We start from the raw sequence: 12,044 nt of genomic DNA, 5'->3' as shown, positions 1-12,044 counted from the left end.
TACATATAAAATTTTGAATTAATATAATAAGAAAGTAACTATTGAATTCGTAACTATCATACTCAATTATTAATATAATTAATGAAATTAACCGTATGTAACTTAGACATATCCAATACTTTAAACTAATCTAGAAACTTTTTAATTTTATTAAAAAGTTTATTTAAGATTAATCCTTAAAAAATAAAAAAATTTTTAAATATTCAAATAAATTAATTAGTACAATTACTTGATATCTATGTTAATTAATATGAAATAAATTATTTGTTCATAAACAATTCTAGTGTAAATATTTTTTAAAAAAATTATGAATAATGTTATATCATTTATAATCCATCTACTACATAAATCTGTTAGATTTAGATTAAAATTTAATGTAAAATATTTATTGTCATATAAAATTTATTTATATAAAAATAAACCTGGGATTTTAAAATTATAATAAAATATATCAAAAATAATCAAGAACAATTTATTCATAAATATGCACTTTTTATTTATTTCATGCAGAGCTTAATTTTAAGATTGTTTTTATACTTAATTGTATCAAATCTATGTAAAATATAAATGTAAGTATACACAAATTTTTATTCCATTAAGTTTTTATATTATTTACCAATTATAAAATAATCGATCAAAAAATAGAATTAAATATATGCCAAATCTAAGTTAATATAAGAAAGAGTTGAACAATAATTACCTAAAATTTTAATGACTTTTTATACCTATTATATTATAAATTTATATTCTGAAAAACTATAGATTGATATTGTTCACAACTAGATTTAACAACATAGAATTTTCAAGATATTAAAAAAATTGAATTTAATTGCCGTTGAAACATGATGTTTAATCATAAATAATAAAGATTGAATGAATTACGACTGCATTAATTTTGTTCAATGTGCGAATCATATGTATTTCGTGCAACGTATTTTTTTTTTTTATTTTTTTTATTTTACAATGAATGAAGATAATGTGTAGTGATGGACTGTAGAATTTCCATAAACAAAAACAGGTCAAATATTCAATACGTTCACTTGACTTGCTTTTGCGTCTCGCAAGCGGCCAACGCACGACCCGAGCAGATATCGGATTATATATTTATTTGTATATATCAGAGTCAGAATGTACGTGTATTTTGGGAAAGTTTCTCTACACATTTCACCATTGTGTCTGCCCTCCATCCTCAGTTAGTTTTTCTATTTTTTTATACCTATATGTTTTTTTAATGTCATTATAGATCATCGTAATATGTGCACATAATATGAGGATTCTGAGTATGTTTATTTAGTGTATATTTAGTACTCAGAAAAATAAGTTAAACAATGTACCAAAAATGAAACTGAAACTGAGACAGACCGATGCTCACAGTACACTTGCCTTGAAAATATGTTTGGTAGAAGGAAAAATCAATTGGTATGTGCAGTATGTCCGAAATCTGTCATTAGGTATGGGGAATCAGATAAGGAAGTAATTTTTGATAAATAAAGTGCTATTTATATTATTAATTTTGAGATACAATTGTTTCTAATCAATACTTTGAAGAATAAATTTTTCTGAATATCTTATATTTTTTATAAGTAGTATTATTATCAACGTACTTCTTGTGACATTTTAAAAGATCATTTATTTCATACAAAACTATGACATTTAAATAAAAAATAAAAGAGAACTTACCTAAGAGAACTTTAGATTTTTCAATAATAATTGTAAAACAATATGAAATATTTTAAAAAGAAGAAATCTATAGAAATTATAACAAGTTTTTGTCATTTATATATAAGTTAATAAATTTTTTATATAGCATGATATTATATTAGTAGAATTAGTAATAGATTATTGAATAGAAATGAGTACGGTAGGAATAATTGGCATTGTTCATTTTTATTACTTTTTGGAAGAATGTATTCATAAATGCAATCCTGAATATGATGAAAATTTGATAAAAAAAAAAAAATTATATTACACTAAATGGTAGTGAAATAGAATTCAAATTTATTATATATATATATATATATATATATATATATATATATATATATTATGTTTTATGTAATTTTTCCTGCCCTTTGGCTCATTTTATTTTAATAAAATTTAATTTAAATTGTTCTAAAATCTATAATGTGTTTGAATATTTACACGATGAAAATTTTATAAATGATATTAAATAATAATATGTTTTAACTGACAATATTCTCACAAAATAACAGTATGTTCTTAAGGTATGTAGATTCGTTAAATATTTTTTATACATCAGTTCAATTATTAATTATTTCATACAATAAATTGTAAATAATGATTCAATATATTTACTATAGCGTACCTTTAAAATGTTAAAAACACTATAAGGATATATGCTGGTAAATACTGATCAGTAATAATAAATTTAATTTATGTATACATTAATAAATTTATATCAATACACATAAAACATAATTTATAATTTGGTAATTCATAATTTTATTATGTGTAATCGAGTTATTAAAATCTAAATGTTGAAGAACAATGTTATTATTGTTTAACACGATGTATGATTAAAAACATTATAAAGATATTTTATTAATAGTGAAGCAATGCCAACGAGTTTTGTATACAATACCGAATATTTTATATAATTATAATTCTAGGTTATTCAACTTCTATTATTTAGCAAAGAATTGTATTATACAAGAACCTCCATTCAACATCAATTACTTTAAGTAATTAATAAAATGTATGTTAATAAAATATCAAGTAAATAAATAATTTTTATAATCTTATTTTGTAATATATGCTTAAGTAATATAAGCTGATGTAAAAACATAAAAACATTCTATTCAATAAATAAAATACTTAAGGGCTAATGATCCAATAGGTTGCAAGCAGTTGTTAATTTATTTTAAGTAGAAATTCTATGGTTTAAATAGAATAATAAAATATCAGGAGATGTTTAAGGAGATATTTTTTTACATTAACTATACACCTACAAATCGGTTCGTGAGCAAATTTATTATTATCGCGAGTTAGACTTAAAACTTTATTTATATGACATTTTTTTTTATGCTTTTATTAAAAACGGTTTAACCGTGTATTTTTTTTTTATCTTTATATAATTCTAAGCAGCTGTAAAAAAATTTAACAATTACAGGGACTATTAAGTAGTTTTAAGTTATTCAGCGATTGACAGTAATTAAATAAATTAGAGCAATTAATTTAAAGAAAAAGCTCAATTTTACATACAGAAGTATTTATAGGATTTATATTACAAACTTTGTGCATTGTTTTTATTAATATTTTTTTAATGCATGAAATGATATATGATCAAGTATAATTAATTAGTTTAATTAGGGATTAAAATACATAGTTTTTATAAAAATTATAAATATGAAAAATAAAGTAATTATTTTTTAAACTTGGTATATTATATTATATTATATATAACATATATTTAGTCGTTTGATAAATTTATAAAAAATACACTTTGAAATATTACAGGAGATCTTTTGTTAATTTGAAAATGTCCTCTTATTAAATATCTTCGTACGTAATATAATTTAACATTATATACTTAGTCAAACTATGTCAAGGTATATGTAATTTGTGATTCAATGATACAAGTGTATATTTACTATGTATTATTGAAATTTAATAATAATGTATTGTAATTCAATTTGTATTCTAATTTTGTTAATATATAATATGTAAATAAAATTTGTAGGCAAAGGCCTATTCCATGATATTTACTTTAGTATTATTTTTAATATATACTTGTAACATTTTTAGAACTCTTATGAATTATATTTATTATAAGTGAATATTTGAAATCTTATGGTTAGTTTTACCGAGACTTTACTCGCGTTTTGAAGATTAATTGAATTTAGGCGGTTGAGAAAAATGATTGATTCATTAAATGTTAATAAATTATTTTCAAATTATAATTTATAATCATAGCTACTTATATTAAAAAAAATTTTTTAATAACTGCTATCAAGGAAATAATTATACGGAAAAAAGAAACAAAATAAGTTTTAATAAACAACTTTTAATATATTTTCAAAATTTCATAAGCTTACAATATAAATATTAATTTAGTTGTATAAATGGTTTATCGTTATAATTGACGGAGTAATTGTAATTTCAAACGCATATATATGTATCTCTGTCTATAAATGTCTCTAATTAATGATTTAGTCAATTTTTATTAATTATAAATATATGTCAAATTTTATAATTTTAAAATACAAATATTTTTTTTCTAGACGTAATATATATATATATATTTCCATATAAATTTATAGAATTTATAGTCTCATTCATTACGTGTGTTAAATCTTAGTTAATATTAAGTAATTTAAAATTTACAATAAAATATATAATAATTTTATTGTATTTATTTTCAATAAATAATACTTTAATACATATTATTAATAATAGTACAGTGATTTTATAGTTTTATACATAATATTTCAATGATATTGAAATCATTATTTTTGTTACCTAAAATGTTTAGCTGACGAAATAATTAATAGTTACTTCCAATGATGATAACCAAATTTATTTGCTATTTAATGATAATTTAATCGATTTTTCACTTAATTAGTCCGTAATAAAGGTAGATGTATATATATATATATATATATATATATATATATATATATATATATTTAATAAATTTGCTTTACAGTATAAAGTTTATAGAGAATTGAAATAAATAGAGTATACAAGCTTTTTATATCGCGTATTTAGCAATTTATAAAATTACAAAATTTGTAAATCATAGATATTAATTTTAGATCTAATCATTTTATTTGTAAATTTAAATTATTATAAAATGTTTAAAGGAAGTCTTAACTTGGTTGAAATAAATTTATTCATTTATAGTTAAAATAATGTTAATAATTGTTTATAATTTAAAAAAATATAAAGAAACATTCGATTTCTCAGCAAATAAGTTGTAACTTTTAATATATATTGATTAAATTACTTGATTACAAATAATATTACACGATAAAAAGTTATATTTATTAATTTTATACTATTCTCAATTAAATATTGTCGAATTGATGAATACATTTGGACTTTCAAATATTAATATACCAGACATGAAAAAAGGCTCGATTAAGCAATTTATATATAATCACGTGATGAATGAAAAAACTATACGATGCTTATTAATGGCCCCGATAATTTTGTTAAAATGACTTGGTAAGAAAATCTGGCAGCTCGGTGACTATGAGCTGCCACTAGTCGACCAGAAATGCCCCAGCAAATAAATTTGGCAAACTTCCGTAGATCGAATGAGTTACAGGACGTGACAGTGCCTTGAACGAGTTGCTGTTTCTAATGAAAAGTAGATACGCCATGTCTGATTTATTTTCAAGTCTCCTTTCTCGTCACGTATTCATTGCTAATGTCATTTGTATTAGTTTTCATTAGTTATTAAACCAGATATAAGAGAGTTTATCATCAATGCGACTTTGGTTAACCATTTATATTAATGAAGCCCTGTGCAAATGATTCATTTGGCTTGCTTTCAGTTTCAAAAAAGTGGATTATCAAGGCTCTTATTTTCAATTGTCACTTTTGTAGCTCGCCAAGATTTAATTAGATATTATTATTTAAATATTCGTACTTAACGTATTACATCTTGCGATACTTTTTTTTTTTCTTTAAACTTCATTTTATATATTGAACAATATATAAAATTATAGTTTTCTTTTTGTTTCTTTTTTTTTTTGTGTGCATATATTTATTTACGTATTATGTCGTACGAAAGTTATTGGCGCTAACTATAAATTTTATATAATTAATGATATTTAATTTAATAATATTTAAATATTTGCGTAATAACATAAGTAAAAGTCAAAGAAGCCTATAAAATTTATATTCGTGATCATATAAATTATAACCATAATGTAAGCTGTATTATACATTATCAAAATAAAGTGTAGATGATTTTACTTTTAAAGAAATTCTTTTCTATAAATTCATCGTAAAAAATTATACATTAATTATCAATAGAAAACATAATAGGGATTCTAAAAGACTTTACGAACGATAATATTATTTTCTGGTGCTGTGCAAATAATAAAAGATCTATAAAATATAAACATTGTCTTAATTAAGAGTTAAGCATACGAAGAGAAATCTAATCTATTTGATTTTGCTATATGCAAAGTTTTTTTCAATATATATTTTAAATGACAGGTTCAAATATATCGTTCTTTTTTATATGTTAATGTCGAATCTTAAAGATGTTGCAAAATTAGTTAAAACTTTTGCAAAATAAATGAAGTAAATGCTTACATGTTCACAGATATAGTAGGTAGGTAAAACATTTTATTAGCCGTTTGAAGCAATTAATGACCCTTAAAGTATAATTAAATTTAACGATTCTACGTCCCTATAGTAAAATCAGTTTTATAATGAATTTTTTTTTACTAAATGTATTTCTGCTTTCATGAATATGTATTTGATTATATATTCTTTTATGCACACATAAATACAGATGTACACAAACGGATATATGCGAGTTTGTATTTGCGTATTTATATGAATGCGAATGCATATATATATATATATGTTTATACATACCTACATATATGTCCTTTCTTTTTTACATATATTTTGCAAAATAATAGTTGGCCTTAGATTCATAATCATATTTATTAAATTTTAATGGGGTTTCAGATCAATATATATATTTTCATAATCATTATTTTATATATTATTTTCTATTTTTTAATTTCTTATTGAAATTAACAATTAAATGAGTCCTATTTCATATCACCTTTATTATATTTGGTTAAAAGATACATTAGTTCAATTTTATTATAACTTCGTATATTTTTCTTTATATTAATAAAATTTTGTGAGCATTCATAATATGAATGTTCTTTTTAATAAATCATTTTCATTTTTATCCGATATCTTATAGCTTAAATTACCGTAAAGTATATTAAATATTATATTGGCGTTGAACGAATATTTAATAAAAATCAATTATACTTTTAATAAGTCTTTATATTGATGGAAATTATCAAAATTACTTAACATTTAATTTTTTTTTTTATATTATTAATATTTCATAGTATCTTTCCCATTCATACTTTATCAACGATACAATTAGTACAAATATCTTTGGTTTGTTGTTAAACGTTTATCAATATGGTTCTTTATACAATTTGGTTTTTCATGAATTTGATTAACTTTAATATACTATTAAAGTATTAATTTTATTTAGTTTAGTTAATACATCCGAAGATATGTTGCAAAGTATGTATTATAAAATGTATACGTATCATGCTTATAAATATATATATATAAATTTTATTTAGTATTATAGTTATTTATAGTACAACGTCAATCGACACATCAATTTTCAGTTGTAATTGACAAAGTATTCCTATTGTACGATTTATTACAGAAATTTTTATGATTTATATATCAAGAGCTTAAATTAATTTCAAAATAATTATACATAATTTCATTAATAAATATATTGCTGCCAAAAAAGAGAATAAATGTTAATTGGTTTGAACATTTCATATTTATATAGAATAAATAAATTAATTAAGTACTTTACAATTTATACATTTCTTAAATACAATAATAAATGAAAATATATTTCTGCTTTAAAACTATTTTGTCTTTAACGTGTTAATTAAATAAAAATAAAATATATTCATAAATTGGAAATAATAAATAGTATTGCATACAACCTCATAATATTCATCAAATAATTTAATATTTTCTTATTCACGTTCACCAGTATTTATATTTATTATGAGCTTTCTAGAATCAATTTAAATATTTAATAACTTATGGATAAATAATACTCTTTAGTCTAAGCATTATTTTAAGTAAGAAATTATCAATTAGTAAAATATGAGGATATGAGTTAAAACAGACGTATTAATTCATTAAAGGACATGACAAAATTTATTTTAGTATTTTCTTATCAGTGCGAACAACAAATTAAGTAATTATAGTGTAACTTGTTACAATGTACATATATACATGAACACATGTACTATTTTAATTGCATATATTGTATTTGTATTTTTTATTAATTGCAATATTATTTCGAGAGGAATACATACATGATATTTCAATTCAATATCATCTTAGTTTTGCTAATGTATGTTTTATTAATGCAAGGGTAAGCTAAACATACAGAATGGCTTTAATATCAGAATTTATTACGATAAGATAAACAAGTTATTATAAAGGATTATATTTATATTTATATTTCAAAGGAATAAAGTTATAAGAATATTTAATTTGCATTTATTACTATATATATATATATATATATATATATATATATATATATATATATACATACACATGTATTTATTAAATATATATATGATAAATGATTTAATGTAAATTATTATTAAATAAAAATCATTTATTTATGAAATTAAAAAAAAAAATTAACTTTACAACTAATTCTTTGGAAGCCATTATTCTGTGGAATACCGTTGTATAACAATTACAGTGAAATTTCTTATTAAAGCAAGTTCTTATCGAATCATCGTTTATATTTATCACAAATTCATCAAAATTTTTTCATTGGTATACATTATTTTTATTAATTTCTATTACTATATTTCAGTAGCTTCTGGTAGCAAAAATAATAGTTTTGTTTATTTATTTATTAAGATATAAATCTTGATATTTTTATACATAAATTTCAGAATTATTACAGCATTTTTCTGATGTAAATTTTTACATCGGTTTAAGAAAGCTACATATGTTGTTAGTAAAATAACATAAACATGTTATTAAAAAAATCACAAATTATTTCTTATATACTATGTTTTAGGGCGGACTATTGGAAATCTCAAGCACGCAAATACTGTGATTTTTGTAAATGTTGGATTGCTGATAATAAACCTAGTATAGAGTACCATGAAAATGGTAAAAAACATAAAGAAAATGTTAGTAAACGATTGAGGGAAATCCATAAAAACAGTTCTAAGCAAGCCAAACAGCAGCTGAAATTTGAGAATGAGATGGAAAAAATGGAAAAGGTCGGTCACAATTTTCATTAAATATTAATTTTTATTTATACATTGCAATTATTACAAACATTTATTCGGTTTTCAGTTCTGATAAATTTTCATTGTTATAAATAAAAGTTTTATACACTGTTTTTCTATATGTTGGAATTAAATTGGAGGTATAATAGTTATGATCCAACGTTTAAATAAATTTTATTTTTTAGGCGGCGATGGCTGCTTACCTCAAGGATATAGAGAGCAATGACAAAGATATGACAGCTCATAATATCATAAATAATAAGAAAAACAAAATCGAAGATAATAAAGTAAGTAGCTGGTCAGTTGTATTATATTAAAAAATTATTATATTACTTATTAACTTTTATCTTTATTATATTTGTATAATTTATGTTTGTATATATATGACATTTTGAAGAAAAAGCAGCAAGTAGCTCATAACTCAAATCATACACCTGCTGCAACGGAAGTTAAATCAAGATATAATGAATCCAAATATTTTCAAACCGTAAGTATTTTCATAATGATATTCTTCTAATTATTTGCTTAATTGTATTCAATTTAAAAACGTACAAAGTATTTTTTATTCATTTGCTACTATTAATAAAACTCTAATTACACATTTTATCTTCAAATGATAGCATTTTTTTCATATAAAATTTATAATATTAATACTATTCGTGCATTTCATAAGAATAGATTGTTTATTTCATTATTGAATTGCATATTTTAGACTACATATTTTTTAATGAGTTCTTGCGAATATTTTTGCTCATTTATTTATTTTACAATATAATAATTAGGTTTAACTAATACAGATTATTACTTTTAACAAATATTTAATAATGATAGATACGTATAAATGTGCATATAAATGTTTCTTATGATTTATTTAATACAATACATTAATGTTTTTTAAGTATGGTGCAGCCGATATCGATCCTTTCGATCCATATGCTAAACAAAAACTAGCTCGATTAGCAGCTTGCCAAGCAAAAGTCGAGATACGTCGCAAAGAAATAGAAAAAAATAACGATAAATCTCAAGGCTCGAGTAAGTCTGAGAAAAATAAGAATAAAACGACAAAAAATAATGAAGATGAGACTAAGCCACTAATTAAAAGACTTTGGTACGAAGCAAAAGCACAAGGGCACTCATATTATTGGAATATAGAAACAAATGGTATATATTTTTATATTATACATTCATTAATATTTATTATTTTATAATAAATAGCAATTCGATAATATTTAAAAGTATTTAAAAGTATTTATAACAATAGTGAACGCTGAAAATTGATAAAAATAACTTTTAATTATTAAAAAAATATAAATCTTAAATTCAGCGTTTTATAGAGATTTTAATATTTTTGTCAGTCGTATCTATTGCGTTAATATAATAATTAACTAAAATAAATTTTTAAACTTTACAAAATGCGTAGAAAAATATATTTCCACTGAAATAGTTTTTATTAACATTAGAAATTTATGTTATGTATTTGATATTATATATTTTTAATAATAATGTAAATAGTATTTTCGTTTCTTTGCATAAATACATAATTATGAATATTTGATATTAGCAATATCTTTATTTTAATACACTGAATAATATTTTAATAATTAGAAAATTAATATTGAATTCGGAATAAACTTGGATAATATATTATGATTAATTATTTAAATATAAAAGCTACTTATAATATTTCATTAATAAAATTTTACCAATAATATTCTTATTATTATTATTATGTTTGTTTTTATTATATTCAAATCGTTAATGTAGCTTTTACAGTCCTATAGAGAATAGAAATTGAAGGTTATCATCGTAAATTTGGCAGTGGCTTTATATAGCAAAATTATATATATATATATATATATATATATATATATATATTATCTACTAATATAGAATTGGAATATTTATATACTTTTTCATCTTATCAATTCCTAGGCGTACACGTTTATATATCAACTTCTTTTTTAATTGGTGTATTTTCATCATCCTCATACATTCTTAAAAAAAAATCAATAATGAAATTTTGTTCTAGAATCAGTGTGGGATGCACCGGTAGAAGGATTTGTCTCCTTAGCAGAACAAGCCGAGGAAGCTAAAGAACAAGAAATTCAAGAAAAGTTCTTAGATGAATTAGAAAAGGAAAAGGAACAAGAAAGAACAGAAATGTTGGAAGAACAGAGAGCGAATGCCGAAAGGGAAAAGTTTAAAAATATTCGAATGCAAATTTCGAAAAATGATAATGAAAATAGTCAAAATATGGAGTCTGAAGAAGTACCTTATAGGAGAGATTATAGTGTACCGTTGAAGCCACAACCATACGGATCCTGGGAAGTCGTTAGAAAAATGTCAGAATTTTTTTATTGCTTTGTATTATTTTTTCGTCAGTTTATTTATAAATTAAATTATTGCCTTTTAGTGAAACTCCGAAAATAGATTTTCAACTACCTCAAGTTAAAGCACCCGTGGCGACTGTTATAAATTTTGAAGAACCATCGTCACAAAAAATTTTTAAGGAAAAAGCTATAACTCATCTTCGTAACAGTGACAGCGACGACGATGGTCCTACACTTTCTTTCAAAAAAAGAAAATTGGGAAACAAGAATGTCCGAAAAAGAATGATCGATAATTAATTATATTTCTATATAACGATAATTAGAATTGTAAATAATTGCTATATCTATAGGTGTTATAAATTTACTATTATTTTTATTTTTCTGACGAATAAAATATGACACATAAATTTACAATGTAGATATTGATAATAACATTATCGTTGTATTATCTTCTATACATTTATTTAGTCATGATATGTATATACTCTTATTTTAATTAATTTTAATAATTAGAAAGTTTATTCATTTTTAAGCTTAGGTAGAATTCATAGCTTTTTAATTTGTTTAATATGATAATTAGATATTTAAACTATATTATATATATATATATATATATATATATATATGTGTGTGTGTGTGTGTGTGTGTGTGTGTGTGTGTGAAAATAATAAAAACCAAACTATTT

At 21.7% G+C, this 12,044-nt stretch overlaps 1 protein-coding gene across 1 annotated transcript; it reads left to right on the top strand.

Annotated features, from left to right (window-relative positions):
* The first annotated feature begins 1,339 nt into the window (after window positions 1–1,339).
* On the top strand, window positions 1,340–11,706 carry LOC105363874 (WW domain-binding protein 4). The gene is made up of 7 exons (XM_011501676.1): window positions 1,340–1,419; window positions 8,813–9,020; window positions 9,215–9,316; window positions 9,427–9,516; window positions 9,929–10,190; window positions 11,059–11,371; window positions 11,443–11,706. The coding sequence occupies exons 1-7, from the start codon at window positions 1,340–1,342 to the stop codon at window positions 11,654–11,656; spliced, it is 1,269 nt and encodes a 422-aa protein (XP_011499978.1). The 3' UTR covers window positions 11,657–11,706.
* The last annotated feature ends 338 nt before the right edge of the window (window positions 11,707–12,044 follow it).

This window comes from Ceratosolen solmsi, unplaced genomic scaffold, assembly GCF_000503995.2.
Source record: "Ceratosolen solmsi marchali unplaced genomic scaffold, CerSol_1.0 scaffold28, whole genome shotgun sequence".
NCBI classification, from domain to species: domain Eukaryota; kingdom Metazoa; phylum Arthropoda; class Insecta; order Hymenoptera; family Agaonidae; genus Ceratosolen; species Ceratosolen solmsi.
Note: the sequence above shows the minus strand (reverse complement) of the source record. Positions and strands in the feature narration are given on the sequence as shown.